We start from the raw sequence: 22445 nt of genomic DNA, 5'->3' as shown, positions 1-22445 counted from the left end.
ATAGCTGCACGTTGAGCAGCGTCCAGCGTATTGGACATGCCAAACGATCGCACACACCCGCACACTCACACACACACACACACACACACACATACATACACAGACAGAGTTTGGGTCTGTTTGCGTTGGTCTCTTGGGAGCGTCTCGGTTGCTGATGGGATCAAGACGCGACGCATTGACACGCAGATTGTGCAACTGCCCAGGCACAGACTGGCAACAACGGCAACAAAGCCGCATGCTGCACATGTCCAACAGACAACAGACAACGCCCGTTTCTCTGTTCCCCTCCCCGCTCCCCTTTGCGCCCTTGCCCTTCACTATTCACTCTCCGACGGAGACAGAAAACTTTCTTCAATGTGCGCCGCAAGAACGAAAATGAAAATAGAAAAAAATAAAATAAAATAAGCTGCCTAGCGGAGGGCCAGGGCAGGGCAGGGGCAGTGGCAGGGGGAAGGGGGTCACAACAATTACTCCAAGTGACACATCTTCATCTTCATCTGCATCTGCGGCGTGTGTGGACGTGCCCCATGCGCCGCAGTATCGGTTAACCCAGTCGGGCAACGTCTTAAGACCTCTTTTTCTTGCCTCCTTCGCCTACGTGGGTAGCATTTTCGATTAGCAATCGTTGAGGGCAGGCACGTTTGGAACACGTGGAATGGAACAGTTTCGCAATCGGGCCAAGCAAGCAGAAAGAATGAAATAACACATCTCTTGCCTTTGGATTTGTCGATGTATGTATTGTTAGCTTTGGAATGCATGGAATGAAAACGAGAGCGAACGAGAAAGCATGGTATGAATGAAACTATAATGTCTAAACTTCAGATTAGGTAAGTCCATTTAGAATACATCAAATGTTGCATTTTAAAGAAAATATATGTAGTGGAATATTTAGTTAGTTAGTTTGGAATACTTGGAATGGATCAGTTTTCCAGTACAGTGAAATGGAATAGATGGAATATTTGCTCTTATGGAATGGAACACTCTTTCAATCAGAGTGTAAGATTTGTCCTGCTTTCTTACTCTCGAGCTGAGCCACTTTGGAACGCATGATATGAATCAGTAACTGAAATAATGTAAGACCTGTCAAGCCCTATGTGAACTGCTTTACATTGGTACATATGGAATGGAACGCTCTTTCAATCAGAGTGTTAGATCTGTCCTGCTTTCTTACTCTCGAGCTGAGCCACTTTGGAACACATGGAATGCAACCGTAATAGCTAGAGGACGAACACAGTCGGATTGTCCCAAGTCTGTTCGAATTCGCGTGTTGTAAATCTGTGCTTATCGCATTTGTCGTCCCTTACCTGCCCTAATGGGCCGGCAAATGAGCGAGCCCTGGCCTCGGGCTGCTAACAACAATGATTTACACGCAATAAACGCAGTTGTTGGCCCATTGTGGCCGCAACTTGTCGCTGACCAGCGGCCAGGACAACGGCGCTGGCATTAAGGACATGCCGGCAAACAATAGCAACGCCCACAACAGTAGCTGCTCTCAAGCAGCGATGAGGGTGAGCGCCCAGCTGAGGGTGAGTGCAACTAGTCACAACACCTACACCAACACACACACACACATGCATGGACACCTTTTGTTTTGATGCTGTGCGCAATCGTAAATATAAACTGCATTCGGGTAAACGACCACAACTGATGACAATCGAGTGCAGATCGAACAAGTGTCGCTCAGCGAGCGGCAACTGCAGCTGTTGCCGCAATGCGATGGTGGGCGTGGCAGCTCTTGCAGCCAGGCCAAAACGAGAAGCGGCTAAAGGACTGAAGCAGTTAGAGAATTGCCATAATTTCCTATAGATAACAAATTTCCTTCGATGTTAAGATCGAAATTATCATCAATTATGAATTGATGTAAGCTGATAACTTATCGATATGTTTATCGAATTGATCAAATTTGACTGCCGCTGCAACCCTTTATGACATGTGCGGCGAATCAGATCGAGAGTAAAGTAAAACTGATCATTAATCAAAATTGGCTCTCGGCCCTTGTGGATTTATCGAAATGCATCTGCGCAACGAATTTAAATTTGTGAATGCATTTTCCGAATAGTTACAGACCGAATGCATTATTGAGTCATGCGCCGCTGCGATGCGGGCTGCCAAAAAGGGTTAAATTGCGTTCTATGAATTTAGCTAATTTCATTTTACAATTTAATTAGGTTTTGGATTTCCACATGTCCCGCATCTGTGTGCCAACCAGCACAGGCAGAGCGAGAGAGAGAGAGAGAGAGAGAGAGAGCGGGAGAGGGAAAGCATTTAGACACGGGCTGCGCATGCGCCCAGGAATGTCTGGCAAAGGCGAACGCTTATCAGAAGAGTCGCTTGGTTAATTGGGTCACACACAGCATAACCAAATTTGGCCTCCAAGGTGGCTCGCGATTGACGGATTGAGTGAATGGGCGAATGACAGTCGCTCTGTTTGCTCTGTTTGCGTCAGCCTCGCTTCCGCTTTTATGTTTTTGGAGCTGACTTAGTTTCACGTTTTTATTTGGGGCTCTCTAGTAGTTTTTTCTTGTTTTCGTTTTTGTTTTTGTCAGGGCGTGTCGTCTGCTCATATTTCACGCTCGATTGGCCAACTCAAGTTTTGCCTATAAATTTGAAATTGTCATCAGCGTTTTGGGCGCATTAATTGCCGTATTGCCCACGTCCGCTCGTGCAGCAGCGGCGCCCAACTGCAGCTCCCAACTGCAACTGCAACTCGAAGAGGACAATACGAGTTCGTGAGAACTTGATGCTTATCGCTGGCCACCAGCAACAGCAACAGCAACAGCAACAGCAGCAGCAGCAGCAGCAGCAGAAGGAGCAGCAGCAGCTAGCAGAACGTCTGGCACCGTAGCGAGTGGGCAGTGGGGAGCGTCGCATCGTGGCCAACGTGGAGGCCAGACCAGACCGGGCTAGCCAGGCGCCCGAGAGCTAGACTCAATTGACATTTGGCAATTGATTCGCCTGATTAACATTCGAATGCCACGCAGGGGCAGCTCCGGCATCGATTGGGCGCTTGGTCAATATGAGACTTAGAACTGATTCTCTGTATCTTTAGCTGCTGATCTAGCCTATGAATATATATATCATGCTATAATATGTATAATATATATAAACTTAAATGTATTTAGTACCTAGTATTTGTCATACATCACTATATATTGAATCTTAGAACTGATTCTCTGTATCTTTAGCAGCTGATCTAGCTTACTTTGCTATTGCATAAAAAAATAGAAATATTTAGACTTTACTGTTTATGCAGTCACAGTAGAGACTAGATTGAACTAGCACAGATAAATAACATAAATAATTATGATAAATCAATCATCATCTCCATTAATAAGTTAAGACTTTGCTCCTATCTCAATCCTTTGCTCAACTTTTAACACCAAGTCAAAATGTAGTTAAATAGATTTCATCATGCATGCATTGCTATTCCACTTCTATCATTAGAATCGAGGCGTATTTCTATGTAGTTAGTTGTGTTTGTGGCACAGCTGCCTCCATCACTCACTCGCACACAGATTGAGCTGGTTCGGCTATGGCTTTGTGAGGCACCTCTAAATGACAATTCTTAATCCTTTTTCTCACGCACCAAAAAACATTCGCTGGCAATAAAAAGTACATATATATATATTGAAAGAAAGAGCAAGAAGCAGAACAGCAGCAGCAGCACTGCTAGGGCCAGGGCCAGGGCTAGGGCCAGGGAAGGGGCAGGGGCAGCATATGAGCAAAAAGAAAGAGCCCTAAAAATGTTCTCAAGCATTGAAACTCACGGATGACACGTTGCAAATATGCCAAATACAGCAGCAGCAGCAGCAGCAGCAGCAGGAGTAGCAGCAAATGCGCATTGTCATTGTCCTGGCGAACGGCGATTCCGCTACAAACTGCCCCAGGTAGGCAATTACAATAACAACAACAACAACAACAACGACAATCGCCAACTGCATCTGCATCCTCATTCGGAGCAACAATGGCAAATCACGATCAATTCAATTACGAACGGGGCGAGATATAGTGCAGCGCATTCAGGATATGCAGGCAGCGGGGCCTCGAACTGGAGCCTGGCTCAGCAGCTGCACCTGCTCGATTTTCCCATGACTGTAGCAATTTTCCTGCGCTTCGAATTTTTCATTTTGCGAATCGTTTTTCGCGTCGAATGGCTAATCGGAACCAGAGGGAGATCGAGATCGAGAGCAAGAGAGAGGGAAAGTGCAGGGGAGAGCTGCTCCGGCACCTGTAGCTACGGGCTGTCCTGCCAACTCAAGTAGCGGACAATGTCCTTGCCGAGAGACTCGAGACTCGAGACTCACGAATCGATCGAGAGGCTTTTGTCTGGCCTCGGCCTGAAACATGAGGCGGCCCAAGAAGTGGCAGAAGACGCGCTCGGATCCCTCATGTATCCTGCTAGCTGTAATGGGATAAGCAGCGCTAAGGCCCAGAGCGGGGGGTACTCACTTTTGTACACACACACACATGCAGACACTCACGCACACACAAGTGCGCGATAATGAAATTTTAGACTTGTTCCTGTAAAGTGCAGCAAATTTTCGGGCATTTTGCAGGAAAATTGTGGGAAAATCTTTGTTAATCTCTCGCTGATCAATTGTTTGATCGTTTTGCAGGTGTTCATTGTACTGCATGCATGCGTGTGTGTGTGTGTGCGTGAGCGTGCGTGAATTTTAGACCAGATTTATACAATCGACTGATCGCAGCCAATTGCACTCGCAACAGCTTTAAAAATATTGGATATGACAATCGGATTTAGTTTAATTACAGATCTAATGCATCTATGTATATGCAAGTCTGATCGGAGAAATTGAAGTTGATCGATTGATCTGAATTAGCAAGAGTTAAGAAATGATCGTGATTTGATTATCTTCGACTTGATTATCTTCCTATTTGTAGGAAGTGGTCGAAAGATCGGCCTTAATATAATTGAAAGAGTTTAGAGGAGCAAAAATGGGTATCCCTTTCTAATAGCTATGAATTGACCCTTGATCAAGTCGAGATCCATCTAGTCAACTCTACAAGATCAATTGCCTAAATTGATCCTCGATCAATGCTAATTCTTCAATTCTATCTTCAGTTGATTAGTTTAGACAATCCAATCGCTGATCATAACTTACTGATCAGTGATCGCAATTCATTCACTACTCGTTCCCACTCACTGATCACTGATCACTGATAACTGATCACTGATCATGTTGCCATCAGCCTCAGCAATAATTTCAGCTTTTTACCCACTTTGTACAGTTGACTGTTTAATTGCATGTGATGGGAGTTTAGCGGTAATGCCTGCTCCCAAAACGCACTGCGCGGTGCCATTAACCGTTACACTCACCTGCAAAGATAAAGAGAGAGAGAGAGGGGAGATGAGTATAAATTATTAATTAGTGGAGGTAAGAGTAAGAAACGGGAGGCAAATGCAAATAAATTAGCTAGAGCAAATGGTGAGAAAAAGCTGACGAGTCCGTTGCTGTTGCTGCTGTTGCTGCTGCTGGCCACGTGTTGCACGCGAGTAGGTGTAGGTGTGGGTGTGGGTGTGGGTGTGGGTGTAGGTGCAACGGGAACCGTTCACCAGGTGCCAGGTGCCAGCTGCCAGTGACCAGTAATGACCTCCAGGGGCCCCTAGCCAAAGGGCCAATGCGAGGCGCTGCTGCTGCGGCTGCTGCCGCTGCTGCTGCAGTTGCAAGTTGTTGTTGCACGCTGCAGCCATGTGAATGTGCTCGGGAATTCGCGCTGCTTACGAGTGCAAAAACAAAAGAAGTGAAGTTCGCATAACTGGAATTAAAGCAGCGCTTAACCACACACCAGCAACAGTAACAGCAACACCAACAGTTGCAACTGCAGCAGCAGCAGCATTAACAGCAACAGCAACTGAAACTGCAACTGCAACTGGCAGACACATTCAAAACGGAGCTCGTGGGTAGCGCGAGTGCTAAATGGGCCACAGAGTGGAGCCAGGGCCAGCTCACATGCAATCGAAGCCGCTGGGCAGTGGGAGCAACGGCAACAGCAGCAGCGCATTCGGATGGGCTGGAGTGGACATTGACGCCGTCGTCGTCGTCGTCGTTGTCGTCGTCGTCAGTCAGTCGCCTCGTGGAGTCAGTCACCCCAGCGCCAAGGCAGCGCAGGGGAGCTGGGGGAGCAACAGGCCAGCCCCAAAGACAATGGTGGGAATATTCTCATATTAAGAAATCGCGCGATCTGCAGCGCCAGATGTGTGACTGTGTGTGTATGTGTGTGTGTGTGAGTGAGTGTTTGTGTATGTTTATGCACATGCTTGTATTTGGTGCAACGGCAGGTCAACCCACCGCCCACTGCCCGCCAGCCAAGCTGCTGTTGCTGCTGCTGCTGCTGCAACAACGTTCGTGGCAAATTCGCAACGTGTCGTGGTCGTGCCTCCGTTGTCATGTCCGAGAGTGTAACAAAGACCTCGCTGAATAACCTGGTGCCTCAGTCGTCCCGCCGCTCCCCCAGCCGCCCCGCCTCTCGCCTTGGCTGGCCCATTCTCTGCTGCAAACGCCCCCGTCAAGTAGCGCGAATAAACATTAAACACAAAAACAACAAAAATGTAGCGGCAACAGCAACGGCAACAACAATAATTGCATTACACATAAAAATAAATTGTAATGAACTTAAGGAAGAGACAACAGAGCAGCAGCAGCAGCAGCAGCAGCAGCAGCAACAACAACAACAACTGCAACTGCAACTGCAACGGCAACTGCAACTGCAACGGCAACAGTGGCCAATGTGAAAATCGATGCGGAAGCGGCAACACGAAAGGGCAACAACAACAACAGCAACAATTCGTCGCTTTCTCGCCATTTCTCTGCTCTACTCAGCTAAAAACAATCTGAGAATCTTAGCCAGTTGCCCATTCTTCCGATTTCCCTTGGTCTCCCCACCCCCCGCTTCCATTTCCATTTGCATTGATTAACGTTATTTACCCTCACATGCACCAAACAAAGCTAATTACATAAATATTTATCTAGTCAAATATATTATCCATCCAAAATGTTATTCAAATCAAGTTATGCTGAATCTCTTCATATAGAACTATAGAACTATTATTATAAAGCCAATTATTTACGTATTCCGTTTCTATATTTTATATATTAGCTTTAAGTTTATATTTAGTATTTCACTCTTAAAGAAAATATTAATTTCAATAAACTTTTTTTTAAATACGCAAAAATATATAAGGAAAATTTGTTGAATGCAGTTTCTAGACAATGTTTTCTTTTCTTAATTTTTATTTATTTATTTATTTTTTGTTTATTTTTATTTTATTTAATTTTTTTAGTATTCCAAATACACTTCGCGTCATCAGGTTAGCGCCCCCCCTTACACTCATTTTCTTTTACGTTTTTCTCTTTGCCTATTGCACGTAACTTCTTGGTTTTTTTTTTATTTCATTATCATCATATGAGATGTCTCTCATACCAAAAAAAAGCGCGAGTGAAAACCCGTTATGTTTTATTTTCTATCCTTCTCTATTTTCGCAAAAAATGTGTGCACTTATTTTGCGTCATCAGATTAGCGCCCCCAAATGCAATTGTAATTATCTTGCTTATTTTGGCAATTACACTCACCAAATTTTTTGTGAAGCTTAAAGTATTCAATATATTTATAGTATGGGTAAAGAAACAGTTTTATCTTTGGTTGAAATCAAAGATTGAGGCATACTTTGAATCTAGACTATGCAACCAAAAAATTGCTGAAAAAACAGGAAAAAAACAGAGGTTGAGTGTAAAGGGGGGCGCTAACCTGATGACGCGCAGTGTATGCAATGAGTTTTTTTTTTTTTTTTTGTGTTAGTATTTTTTTTGTTTTTATTATTATTTATATATATTTAATCTATATGTTTTTATGCTTTTAATTGCTTGAGCTTGGTTCTTTTTTAATTATTTAAATACAAATATAAAAATACATATAAGCCAAATAACTCTTTTAAATTAATCAAACAAAAAGGTTAATTACTCCACATACATAATTCATAAAATATCTAGCTTAGCTATCTTTAGTGCAATATATAATATATAATATCTGTGATATTAGCGATAGTTTTAGTCAGTTCTGTTATAGTAAAATTTACTTTACATTTCTGTGAAAAGCTTCAATCCATAATAATTTGTAATAGCTGAACGATCGCAGAATGCCATAGGAGAACGCACCCGCATTCGTATATGTATTTATTTAAATCTATATACATACGTACATATACGATCTTTGTTTGAAAGTTTGCAGTTGAAGTCGAGTAACTAGTAAAAATTAGTTCAAGTTGCGATTCGTTAGAGTCCTGCGGATGAGTGTAGGCGTGTGTGTGTGTGTGTGTGTGTGTGTGTGTGTGTGTGTATGTGTGTGTATTGTTGCTGTGTCAGTCAGCGAGTCAATTAATTAGCCATGATTCTCACGACCTCAAATTAAGAGAAAAGCCATAACAAATAGAAAATAAAACGGCAGCAGCTACGAAACGGAGGCAATTGTTGCTGCTGCCGCTGCTGCTGTTGCTGTTGCTGTTGTTATTGCAAGTCCCGTAACAGAAGAAAAGAAAAAGAAAAAGAAAACAGAGTACACAATGGCCCTAACCTGCCCTGGCCTGATCTGTGCCAGCTTTGGCTGCAGCTTGGACAATTTTGGCCTTTAGCCGCTGCCCCAAAACTCTGGCTGAAGCTGGCGGCGCTTGGCTCGAAACGATAAAGATTCGAGTGGGCTAAGAGCGAGCAGGAGGAGGCGAAGGTGGATGAGCTGCTGGTGTAGGCAATAGGAATGTCAAGCAGCTTAGTAGGCGGCGTTGGCGTTGACGTCGACGATGTCAGAGCCTGTGCAGCAGCAGCAACAGCAGCAGCAGCGAGCGAACAGCAGCAACCGCTCGCTGGGAGATCTGATTTAAAACGAAATTAGGAATAATGGCAATGGCCTGCACATGACACACACACACACTAGTAATAGAGCATTCACAGTTACACAAAGAGGCAGTTAGAGCGGGAGAGCGGGAGTAAAGTCTTAGCCAAGTCCAAGCGTTGACAGGCGGCAAATGCGAACAAGACAGTTTTGTACCCACAATAGAAAAAAAATTGGAAGAAGAAGCAGCAGCAGCAGAGACTAGAGAAAAAAATCAAATAAAATAAAAAAAGAAGCAGCAGCAGCAAAAGAAATTATCTCACGGATAATCCGAACAACACGACTCCTCAGCAAACTCACCGGGCAGCCCTTGGCTCCTCTTCCTGCCCTTCCCCCCCACCCACTCCAGTGTGCCCCTCGGGCCCCAACCTTCACCCAAATGCTGGCTGCTCACCCTTTTGGGCAGCTGCGCTGCTCTGATCTGGTTCGGTGCGGGGGCGCGTCGCGTCCCAAAGACAATGGCTAGCTGCAAATGCACCTGACACGGCACCAGCCAGCAACGGGAAAGTGTTGCCAAGTTGCATGCTGCAAGCTGCAAGTTGCAGGCTGCCAGTCCAAGCCCCCACCTCCCGCACCCATTGTGGCTGCCCCACTCCCAGCCGGCGGTGGTTCGCCGTTGCTATCAACACAAAAGTTATTTTGTATTTGTTTGGCGAGAGAAAGGGTAACAGATTCCCACAGTCCACGGGCGACGTGGCGGGAGGGCTGGGAGCGGGGGAGTAGAGGAGTGGAGGAGCGAGGCGAGCTGCTTGGGACAGGGCAACTGTTGACAACTGCAGCTAGAGCCCATTGTGCACCGAGCGACTCAGATATGAATAAAATGAATGAGTACTCGCACTCACACTCACACTAACACTCACACTCACACTCACACTCGCACTCAGTCGAGCCAGTTAAACTGTGTGAACACGCGGCTCAGCCTTAGCTGATTGATGAATGTCAGGCACAACCACAGCCCGAAATTCGGTGTCGCTCTCCGTGCATGTGTGCGTCTAACGGCACCTGAGAGGAGCAGGTGTCATGGGAAACCAGCAAATGGGTCGCGGTCACACACTCGGCGCGGCCAGCTCAAAAGCAACAGCCACTGAAGGTCGCCAATGGAGATCAGCAGCGAGTGGGAGTCAAAAACTGGAAGAAGATTGAATGGAGCATACCTAGGCGCATAGATGCTGGGGAGCTAGCATGTGAGAGAGAGAAAGATAGATGGTAACACAGAGCTCAGTTGAACAGGAAACCTCTAGAGTTAAAAACAATATATGTATATATATACGCAAATACATATATATAAAGATGGATCACAGCTCATTTATATATCTAGAGGCAAAGAATTGACAAGTGTTAAGAGCGGTAAAGAGAGTGATAAATGCCCACAGAAAGCTCAGCTAAATAGAAGACGTCTGGGAGTCAAAAAAATAAAAAATAAAAATAAAATAAAATAAATAAATAAATAAAAATAAAAATAAATATATAAATAAACAAAATAAAATAAAGATAATAAAAAATAAAATAAATTGATTTATATTTATAAAGAAGGATCATAACACATTTGGGATGCAACTGATATTTATTCTATTTATAATAGAAGATAATCTAGTATAGACGATACTTAAGAAATGCAGATATAAGAGAAATATTTCCCTTGCAAAAAAGTGAATATTCTCATTTCATATAAAATACCTTACATTTTAATGTTGTACTACTTCTAGTTCTAATGCAATGAATCTATCATATCTGATCTCTTTTAGCTGCCACTAAGTATAGCAGAAAAACCATTAAATAAAATACAAATATTAAGCAAAATAAACCTTACCTAGAAAATAAAATTCAAATGAAATTCTAATAAATTCTATGATCTAACATGGGCAACATTTTGACTTCTTTCGCTGTCTTGCTGAGGTGCCTTAGGCCTGTTCAAGTCAGATGCGCTGCCACCCAGTGCTGCACAACGTAGTGGGACAGTGTTGTCAGCGCCTATTGAATTCGGCACACGTTAAGATCGGAGCAGTGCCACACTTGAGTGCGAGTGCAACGTGAAATACATGAGCATGATCTATGGCCCAAAAGCTGTCAATGCGAACAACGAAGTGCACAATGTGTGTGTGTGTGTGTGTGTGAGTGTGTTTGTTGTTTTTAGTGTTTGCACAGCTCCTGCCGCAAAATGGGGCAGGCAACTTGAAGCAGCCTTCAATGCTGGGCGCATTAATTCAATTTCATCATTTGAACGGCAGCCCGTTCGAAAAATGCGCAAGCAAACGCAAACGAATGGGAAAATGAAGGTAAATAAATAGACAAGTGATGTGCAACGGGGTGGCACAGGTTGCCACAGGGCGACTCAGGTGGGCGGCGTAGGGGGGCAGCACTGAGGGCAGGCCTAACTCTAACTGTACTGCGCGCTGAGTAGAGCAGTGCAGAGTAACCCAAATAAAGCCAGCAGAAAACGAAGCGCCAAAAGCCTAAAGTTGAAAGTTGAGAGCCAAGCGCTGACTCAAGTCAGGCTAAAGTATCTGCCAGATACTTGAAAGATGCGCTGTAGTCGCAGTCGCAGTTGCAGTCGCAGTCGCAGCTGCAGTCGGAGCTGCTCTGCGTGATCGACCGACTGTCGATGTTGGCCACAGACGGGCCGACCTAAGCTGCCAGGTGCCATGCAGTCAGAGAGACGGACGGAGAGACGGACAGACATCCATCCATATGTATGAACTGTTTGTATAACGTTTGAAAGTCATGTTGCTGTAGATAGTTGAGGCAAGGTATCTGCATATCTGCGGGCACCTGCAGCTGCCCCCACAGCACCACCACACCACCACAGCACCACCACACCACAGCAGCGAGCAGCGAGCAGCCAGTCTCTAGTCGCCACTTGCATATCAATGCGGCCAAAATAAAATGTGACGGCTGGGCGCACGATTAAAACTGCGATACATGCGATACAAGTGCAGATGCAACTGCATCTAACAGATACTTTTGCCGCTGCCTCGGTGCGTCGACGACGACGCCCCCTCCCCCGGCTCTCTGATGCAATTGAAGGCCTCCAAGCACAGGCCTACATTATAGAATCAACAAAAACAGAAATCTATTCAAATCTGGCGCGAGCACGGCGCTGCTGGACTACGAGATACCCTTTAATTGAGCAGCTATTAGAGGACGTTCAAATAGCATTGCACCAAATGAAACTAGGTAACAGGTATTCTTCAACTGAGTTTGATCGACTATGAGATATCCTATTACAGAATTTAACAGCATGAGTCAAAGTTATTTACTCAGCTTTCTATCATCCAGCAAGTGAAATATTGCCAGCATTAAATTCCAATAATGAAAGAGTGTGTGCTTGGCTAAGAGATACCCTTTACACAAATTAATTAATAATCTGATAAAGCTTATATCTCCTATTATTGTTTGCTTGAGCCTATGGATATTCTAAAAATTAATAAATAAATAAAATAAAGCTGTCATCTTTTTTTATTACGTCAACAAATTCTCATAAATTCTGAAGAGAAGGAACTACATCTACCTCTCTTTATTTCAGGCTTCGAATGAAAATAGAATTTGATTCCGAGTTGCATCCAAATGGCTTTCGGCTATGGCATAGCCGAGCTATAGCTTATAAGGTATATAAAAGTCGTAAAACATTAACAGCAACACATAAGACAAGCACACACACACACTTACACACACACACTCACACACACAGCACTGGAAGTGCAACAACGTCAACAACGAGCGTCGTGTTAGTTTTGGCCCTCGGCCTGCTGTCTGCGGTCGGCAATTGAATTCATTCAATGCGGCTCCCGCACCCGCACCCGCACCGCCTCTCTACTCGCTTCTCATCGTTGCGCTAACCACGCAGACAGTCGCAGGGACAGCAGCAGCAGCCACAGCCGCAGCAGCGACAGCGACTTGATTTGCTTTTTGGCTTAGTCGACCGCAACAACAGCATCAGCAACAACAACAACAACAACAACAGCAACAACAACAACAACAACAGCAACAGCAACAACCACGTTGACAAGTCGACTGGGCCCTCGGTCGCGGTTGCTTCGCAATTTGTATTAAGGATTTAAGCTGAGTGGACAAACGGGGCTGCGGTCGCCGGCTGCGACGGGCATTTAACTAAAGCCTCCGATTCCCAATTCAATTTTTGGCTACACACTGACAGCATTTGCATTTACACGCACTTGCCGCAGGTCGGACATGCCGCAAGCCCGCGGATGACATCAGCGATGCCCCAGCTCCAGCCCGCAGCCTGGCCCAAGCGATCAGGCAGCAGGCTCCGTGTCTGGAAATCAATCGGATGCCTGCATTTAAGGACAGCGCAGTGGTTGCCAAAGGCAAATTCGGAAAGTAATAATCTAATCGATATCATAATTGCTAAAGCTTTAACACTGCTGAATATGGAAAATAAAAAAAAATCGATTATCGATCAAAATAATAGACAATCAAATTGAATGTTTTTTAGTGAATTTTATAACAACTATCAAACTGACTAATTAAACTATCGATAATGTTATCGAAGTAATCTTAACTGAACTATTCAAACAACATGAATTATTCGCGTCGGTTTCAAATAGTATTATAATATTTATAGAAATAAATTAAGAAAGAAGTATAATTCTTTCAGCTATTGCAATTATTAAAATGAACGTATATGATAAAAATACAAAATAATTATTTGTACATACAAATAAAATCCTAACTTTTATTTTTAATTTGTATTTTTATATTCATAACTTTTATTTGGGGCCCTTGGTCTTAAAAGAGTTGAAGATTCGCGTCAGTATTAATTGTAAGTTGAACAATTATCGATAACCCTATTAATACCAATGCGAACCTCTAATGCTATTCTTAAGTATAGCTATATGGTACTACGAGTATATGAACCCAATATTGGCTTCCCTCGTCCAATTTGGGCCCACGGTGCGAAGCTGCCACACGGAAGGAAGCTCGGCAAGGGCTCGACGCGTTAGCCGGAGGGCCGTTAGCCAGCCACGCACATTGACACCTTTCAATAATTTCAAACACGATATGCCCACGTCTGCAACCCACTATCTTAGACCTCAGTGGGCTGAGGGGGTGTGGCATGCCATGCAGCTGCTGTGATTTGTTTCACTTAGTCGTCGTCATTGTTGTTGTTGTTGTTGTTGTCGAATGTCATCGTAGGAAAACTTGCGTACGTCGTCGTTGGGATTTGAATTGTTTAGACATGCACGCAACATTACCGCACATTCGTGTTCCGTCGTGTAAGCTGCTCATGCTGATGCTGATGCCGATGCTGATGCTGATGAGGATGATGACAAAACTAAACAAAGAGCCAACGCGAGGGCCAGGCCAGAAAGATGCACACAGGAGCAGAACGGTCCAGTCAGACAGCGGCTAAGCGGGCTCTTAACAAAGAGTTCACTTTGGCAGCCCGTTAAATGCCATTTAACATTCAACAGACCAGTAGTCGACCGACTAGCCAGCCGACCATCTAGCCCACCATCCAGCCATCTAGCCATCCATCCATCCATCCATCCATCAGTCAGGCGGCAGTCAAGGTTACTAATTAGGCAAATGCTACGTTTCGTCTCTGCGAGTCTGGCCCACGTGATGCTAATTAAGCGACGTTGCATCAAATGCTTGTTGCAAGTCCGTCAGTCAGTGCCACATCGTACATGAAATGAAAATTTTTGCGTCGCTATCGCAGTCCCGTTCCCAGCCAATTGACAAGCCATGCTCGGACATTGACAATGCGCCCTCAGAGGTTTGACATGCTAGGCCAGAGCCGCAGCTATTGAGATGTCATCGCGGGAGCAAAAGAGAGTAAGAGAGTGAGCGAGAGAGATGAGCTGATGGGGGCATTCGGGTTGTATCAAACACGCCGGCCAAGCTCTGCTGGCATTTGGGCAGGCGGCTAACGAGCTCACTCGCTCGCTCACTCGCTCGCTCACTCGCTCGCTCGCTTAGCTCGGTCGCTCGGCTCTAAGGATTTGACCGAGAGGGCCTTTGAATATGCTGCTGGCATAATTAAAAGGCCAACATCCAACAAGTTGCGATTACACGCGTTGGCCATGTTATGGGCCATGTACTTAACTTGTTGCAGCCGGCCCAGCCAACACAGCCAGCCATCTGATTGAAATGCCAGCGACTGGCGGCCATGTGACCGACCCCAGGCCCAGTCAACTCGGCTCCCTTCCATCCGCAGCAGCTTCTCGAGCACTGTATGGGAAATCAGAGCAATGCTCACGACGCTTGTAGAGCACAAGCAGAAGCTGCAGAAAATCGCTGGGAAATTCGCTTGGATCATCGGCGACGGGGTCTGGGCCTGGCTTGTGGTTTGCCTTTTCTAGTAATGAGGAAGTATTCATCGCGGATCACACGAGTCGAGTCGAGTCGAGAACTGAGCCTACAACTAAAGCTGATCTATGTCGTAGTGCGCCCTACTCTCCCTCGCCTTAACCGAAATCTCTTTAATGACATTTCTGTTGAGCTGCAATCAAAATCTAATAGGACAAGCAAATATTTCACGCGAGCAAGAGAAAATCATAAGCATCGACTTTACCAGGCATTCGAACAGGAAGTTCCGTCCGCATCCACTCGAAACTCATCTGAGCCACTCACCTGCAATGGAAAAGAAAAGAAAAATGTGCAAATTATTATTAAATGATAGGTTTGGTCTATTGCAAATCCATAAATATGCATTAAAGGCCACTCGACTGTCATATTTAGCACAACAAGTTCTGGCATTTGGGTTGGGTCCATTCAGACTTTAGTTAGGTGTGTGAGTGTGGCTCTCTGTGTTCGACTGCTTGGCTGTCTTTCTGTTCTGTTTTGTCTGTGGTTTCATTAAAATTCTCCCACGCATCGCAGACTGGTCGCCGATGCGGGGTGACCTAAGCCTGGCCAGAAAAGCCAACTTGGCCAAGAGAAACGTCGACAGAGACAGAGACAGAGACGGAGACAGAGACAGATATAGCCAAACAAAAAACTAAAAACAAAAACAAACAAAGGCAATTGAACGATCTGTGATCTGTGACCGGTTCTTCTGTGGTGCCAGCTCGAGCTGTGGCTCTTCTTCGGCCTGTTTGCTGTTCTTGTTGCAATAAAATGAAACGTAAATGAAATCTATTGTATTCTATATGAATAATGAGACAATTTTAATAATTTATAGACAGCTTTCGGTTAACCGCAATAAGCCAGAGCGATGTGCAGACAATGCATCAACACCAAGCCCAAGCAACAGCAACAGCAACAGTAACAGCAACAGCAAAAACAATATCCTCACCGCAAAGAGTTCGATGATCCTATTGCCCAAGTCGGATATGGTTTCTCGAGTCCGCAATCGTTCAGGCTGCCAACTGCAATTGCAACTGCAACTGCAACTGCAACTGCAATTGCAACTGGGCAAAGACGATAACAAATCGCGATTGGCATCGCTTCCGATTTGCGACAAAGGTGAGAAAGCTGCCTCTGTCTCTCCTCTCGACTCGACTCTTTGCCAGCCATTCACTCACTCACTCATTCATTCATTCGTTTCGGTATTCATTCATCCATTGACCGCAGGGCTTTCGGGGCAATCGCTCGTAATTGTATCTGTCGCAGCAATAACTCAGCGCTTGCCCCGTGTCCCGTGTCCCGTGGTCCGTGGTCCCTGTCCCGTGGCCCGTGGCCCGTGGTCCGTGGCTGAGCTTCAGTTACAGTTTGGGCCACATGATCCAGGCTGGCTGCTTGGTCCGTTTGCCTGCTATCGTTTTATGGCTTGGCTATTAGCTGCAGGAACAAGCAATCTTCTGCTAGCTGCCAATGGGACAACAACTGGAAATTAAATGGCTTCGTTGCAGCACAGGTGACGGATGCTGGATGCTGCTGGATATTAGACCTGCAGCGGATTCTTTATTATTTATAGCTACAAATGTGGTCGAGCAATACTTTGTGGCATGGCATTGCACAGCGACCGTCTCGCAGTTTTGGCTGGCAACAATTGCAGTCAGGATTGATTGGAGAAAGCGACTCAACTGTAGAGGAACTTGGCCAAAGGTATCCTATAGACCTGAATGATCTATGGGAATTCAAGAAATCAATAGTCCCATAATCGATAACAGCCATTAGCGATTTGAATCTTTGCTTAAAACATCACGAGTCTAAGAAATTTCATTGAGAAACTTTACCAGATCCATGCCATAATTACTTATCACAGGAATGATAGCAAAAAAAAAAAAAAAACCCGAAAAAACCCCAGAGAAATGTTGGGCAAATAAACGTTTTTGATAAGGAGCATTATCTTTGGATATTATTACTCATCAAGTGACGAAAGCAATGAACTAATATAAATATTTGTGCTACGGTCTCTATTCATGCTAGGGCCTTCTGCTCTTTATCTGCTGCCAGCTCCCAGTGCTCAGCCAATGGGCGGAGTCTGATGCTGGACAAGCCGAAATGTGAAAATATCACGCATACGTCGACTGACCACAGCACACGCCCATTTGTCCAATGGGTCCATGCTCATGAGAGCATCCCAAATTCACAGTCCGTCCAACCCCAAACAATACACACACACACATACAGGCACACACATATACAAATGGCACATTTCGCACCCAACTCAACAGCGCATCGCAGCTAAAATCAATAGCGCCCCAAAGTCGGCTCTGACTGCGAGTGTGTGTGTGTGTGTCGGGGGCTTTTTGGAGTTGAGGCAAAGGGAGAGAGAGAGAGAGAGCCCATGTGGTATCTCGCTCTGACCGGATGCGGCACTTAAACGCTGACGACGATGACGTTGCCGGCGCCGAGTCGAAGTCGAAGTCGAAGACGGAGCTGGAGCAGGAGTTGGGGTCAATCAGAGTCTGGGGCACGGGTAGAGTCAAATGTGGCCGATGACGTTGATAGTACACGTACGAGCTATCCACACACACACAAACACACACACACACACACATACACATGCAACGGTCGGTAGCATTTTTCGCCTCGGGTTCACAATAAAAACTTGAAGTCCTGTCGATTCTATTTGCTTTATTTGCCTTTCTCTCATTCTGCTTTTCGCTCCCTCTCTCTCTCTGTCTCTACCTCTCGCTCTATCTGCATCTTTCAGTCTGTGTGCTGGCAACTGTTTTGCAATGTGAACTTTATGCGGCTGCGGCTGAGTGATTCCTGGCTGCAGCCAATGCCAATGGCAGACAATCCACACATCCCATGGATCGTTCCTTAGGTCTTAGCTTCAAGTTATGCTCGCGCCGAAATGGACCTTGGCTAAAAACTGTTTCAACTTTGCAGCAAACTGGCAGAATCCAAATAGATGTATTTATGTATATACATATATGTGTGTATGTATATATATATATATATATATATGTCTCCTGTTGTCGTCGTCGTCTCTGACTGCAATTTGGAGAACTTAACCGCAGCAGCCTTGACCGCAGGGCAGGACGCAAATTGTGAACAAATGAAAGTAGCGAAAGATGCTGCAGCCGGGCTCCACTGCAAGGGACGTACATGTGCATACCCTGTCGGGACATGCTCTCTCTCTCTCTCTCTTTCACTCTCTCCCTCTTTCTCTCTCTCACTTGATGTCTGTCTGCCGCAAACATCTGTCGGTCTGACTGTTTGCTCGCCCGTTTTTGTTTTCGCGTCTGCTTCCTTTTTTCGGCGGTTTAACTGGAGGTCAAGAGAAGCGCATCGCATCTGCAGCCCGAAAATGCTGACGCATACTCCGAATGCTCTGGCAACCGGCAACCGGCAACCGGCAGACGGCATCCGCAATGGGAGTCCACGTTGGTCATTGTGGCCCATGTGTGGGTGGGTGAGCTGGTGGCCTGGCTGCCTGGCTGAATGACTGCCTGCTCCATGGCTGTTGCCGCCTTCAACCGCAGGCGAAAAAGGCACCAAATAAAATGCACAAGTTGAAATAATTGAAAAGCGGGCAAAGTTTATGGACGCAAATAATTTTCGGGCATTGGACTTGGCTGTCAGAGCAGGAGTAGGAGCTGAAGCAGGAGTAGGAGCAGGAACAGTAGCAGGAATAGGAACAGGAGCAGGAGCTGGGCCTGCCTAGGACATCCAAAATCATAGTTATGCAGCACTTTAGCTGTAAAAAGGATTGCAAAAAGGATTCGACAAGTAAAGCAAATAGAATATTTAGTTAGTTCTCGAAATATTTTATTGAACTTAAGCTGAATATCTATAAAATCTTTGACAACGTGTGATAGAATTGCATTCGTAATTTCAATAGGGCTGCAAAAGTTTCAATTGTTCATTTTCGGCTGATGAACTTGATCATTGTATTCATGCTAACTGGTTCATGAACGACACATACTACTTAGCAGTTACGGAACTTTATTCACAATAGAAACGAGCTCCAAGACAAAACTATGTATTTTATAGCTGCACATTGAACTAGCTCTTTTAAATAACAAGTTCAATTGAAATACTTCTCAATTTGAGAGCGTTTGCGAATATTCAAAGGAACTAGTTCTATTGAACTAGTTCATCACAAGTTCAATTTAACTTATATCCAGCATTTTTTTATAGTTGTAGTCAGAAAATATTCATTCAAATATAATTCATTGAAACTGAACTTGTTCTCTCCACGAACTAGTTCAATTGGACTAATGCTCTAGGATAAACAATGGGCTAACATATGTATATATAAAGAAATATAAATGAGCTGAACTTGTTCATTCAAATAACTAGTTCAATTGGAGCTATGCTTTGCAATATGATAATATACATATGTATGTATGTATATAGACAAATATATTTGTATGCATATATGAGCTTCTTAATCAGCGCCAAGACTTATTATGATTGTGATACTCTGATAATTATAGCAAGATTCCAATAAGAATTTAAAGACTTGAATAAACAGCTTTAAGTTGCAACTGTGAATTAATTGAGCTTTTTGTGTGATGTATGTTTGCATATTAGCCTCATAATTGGATTTGAATTTTTATTGTGTCTCGCTCAATTTGTAGCTGCGGCTGGGGCATTGTCGCTTATTAGCAAATGCCAAGAGCTTGTGACAGTGCAAGTCATAGCCAAAGCACACACCCAGTCACACACACACGCACACGCACACGCACACAGATACACATACACAGCTGGCACATTCAAATATGCGGTTTGGCACTCTTCAATTTACAACAAATCGTTCAACAGCAACCCAAACACACAGCAACAGAAACAACAGCAGCAACATAAATCAGACAGACACACACACACACACACACACACACATACACATACTCGCACACACACACACATACACATACAGCTGGCATATTTCTTACACACAATTGTCTCTTTTCTTTTGGCCTCGCGCACAATGCACAGCGAGTCCCAGTGAGTCGCAGTTGCCTCCCCTCCTCCCTCGGATGCCCCAGTCGCCTCCTCGGCCCCTCTGCCCCTCTGCCCCTGGCTGGCACAGCTGCCTGCCGCCTTGTCGTTGGCTTTTGTGAATTGGTGTCCAAGCGTTTTATGTTTCAATTATGCGCAACTTGTGCCCAACAATGGCGACGCTTTAGCTGCTCGCTCGCCTGCGCTAAATGATGATGCAAAGTGACTTGGCCCGGGCTCCAAAGGATCCTGCCCATGCTCCTGCAGCTGCGTGTGGCAATGTCTCTGCCAGTTGATGCATAAATTTCTTTAACATATGCCACACACTGTCACACACACACACACACATACTCACACGCACGAGCTTAGATTGACAGACGCATACGAGCCGGGTGTGCCTGCAACTGCGTTTATTTGCCTGCCTGCCACACGAGGTGGCAAGGTGGGCTCAAGTAGCCAACGGTAATTTTGCAGCACACCAAGGCCTTTGCACTCTTTGCCTTAACTTTAAACCTTTGGCGCACGGCCAGCAAAGCCCACAGGATACCTCACAGCTCACAGCCCACAGCCCACAGCCCACAGCCCTGACGCCCTCTTCTTCTTCTTCTTCAGCTGCCACTTTAATTTTGTTTTTTTGTGAGCTTATGGCAAGACTTTTGGCCAAAGCTTCAAGTCCCAAGCCCGGGCGAAGCGAAGCCATTCAACATGCATTCACATGACACAATGCGAAGCCCGGCGAACTGTGAATACATTGCGAGTGTATTCAAAAAGGCAACAAGCAAAGGCAACAGCAACGGCAAATGCGACTCTGAATGGGAATTGGGGCAATGTGGGCGAAAGCACTGAGAGCTAGAAATGAGATCCATAAAATCTATTAACTAACTATTATAGCTATTAGCAGCTCTGAGAGAGAGAGAGAGAGAGAGAAAGAGAGAGTGAGACAGAGAGAAGATATGCGCATATCCGAATTTTAAGTCAAGGAACATATCTTTTAAATATCATGGATCTAGTTCATTCCATCATCTGTTTTAAATATATTTTTTATCTTTCACAATTGTTACTTTCTTTGCCTTTAAGCGTTTAGCCCTATTTCTCAATTTTCTTTCTCTGCCTTTTCATTCTCTATTGCTGATCTCTTTCTTAAAATCTCTAATACTCTGTTTCTGTATGTCATATTTTTATTCTCTCCCTCTATCATCTTTAGCTCTCTCAATCTCTCTTTCTCTGTCTAACTGATCTATCTGTATCTCTGATTCTCTGTCAAACTCTGTTTCTCTATTTTATATCTATGCCTCTCTTTTTGTATCTCAAACTTCTCTCTACATATAAATATATGTATATATATGTATATATATGATTCATCTGTATCTCTATGGCTCTCTCTCTCTTTCTCTCTTCCTCTTTCAGATTCTGCATCTCATTTTGCTCCATCTATTCTAAGTGCTGATTCCTTTCTTTTCATATTCATATGATCTTTAATATCTTTAATATATTTGGATAATTTGATTATATTAATTATGTAATATATTTTCATATACATATGAACGTACGACAGCTTTACATTATTTTACGGAATTTCAAATATCTACAGTAAAAATAGATATTCATTGAATTTGTCTTCAAGTTTTTTTTTTTTTTTTGTGGATTTCTGTTGAACTCTGACTTGCTGCTGGACTACCCCTAAATGAGTTTGACAATGTTTTTATTATGGCTTCATTCTAGCTGGACCCGAATCTCGAACCCCTTCCAGACTTCGAGTCGCCGGCCAATAAATGTCGCAGCTCAAGCTGTGCCCGCTCAGCGCCAGCTCGCAACTGCCCAAGCAAAAGGAGAAAAAACTAAATAAAATGGGCAAAAAGAAAATCTTTTGACTCTTTCGCCAAGCGAGTCGCGGACTCAAAATGGCGGACAATTGATATGGCATATAAATCGGAGCAGAAAGAGAGAGACATGTGTGTGTGTGTGTGTGTGTTGTCACATGCAAATGTGGGCATGCTGCGCAGTCGCAAATGCCAGGCCAGAGTCGACGAGCGATGCTGCTGCTGCTGCTGATCATACTGATCGTAATGACCATTACGATGTTGATTATGATGCCGAGCCCAGAGACGTCGCCGAGCAACGCACGCCAGCCGTTGGCTGGCTGTTGTTTCTGTTTTGGACGCAGCTTTGGTTGGGCTTGGCCCGGCCCGGCCTCGGCCTATGTACAGTCAGAGATATCAAGGTCTGGCCAATCAAAAAGC

The 22445-nt window shown here is 44.7% G+C and overlaps 1 protein-coding gene across 2 annotated transcripts in view; it reads right to left on the bottom strand.

Moving 5' to 3' along the window:
• Positions 1 to 22445, bottom strand: part of LOC6584822 — a 57736-nt gene that overhangs the window by 24142 nt on the left and 11149 nt on the right. Inside the window, exon 1 of one of the 2 annotated variants that reach the window (XM_044008788.1) lies at positions 15437 to 15495. The exons of the other annotated variant lie outside the window; for it this stretch is intronic. Coding sequence (XP_043864723.1) covers positions 15437 to 15482 — 46 coding nt within the window. The 5' untranslated portion in view covers positions 15483 to 15495. Of the gene's footprint in view, positions 1 to 15436; positions 15496 to 22445 lie in introns of those variants that run through there. 2 annotated transcript variants of the gene reach the window in all.

Source organism: Drosophila mojavensis, unplaced genomic scaffold, assembly GCF_018153725.1.
Source record: "Drosophila mojavensis isolate 15081-1352.22 unplaced genomic scaffold, ASM1815372v1 contig_136, whole genome shotgun sequence".
Lineage (NCBI taxonomy): Eukaryota > Metazoa > Arthropoda > Insecta > Diptera > Drosophilidae > Drosophila > Drosophila mojavensis.
The sequence above is the reverse complement of the archived record's forward strand: the minus strand, read 5'-3'. Positions and strand labels throughout refer to the sequence as shown.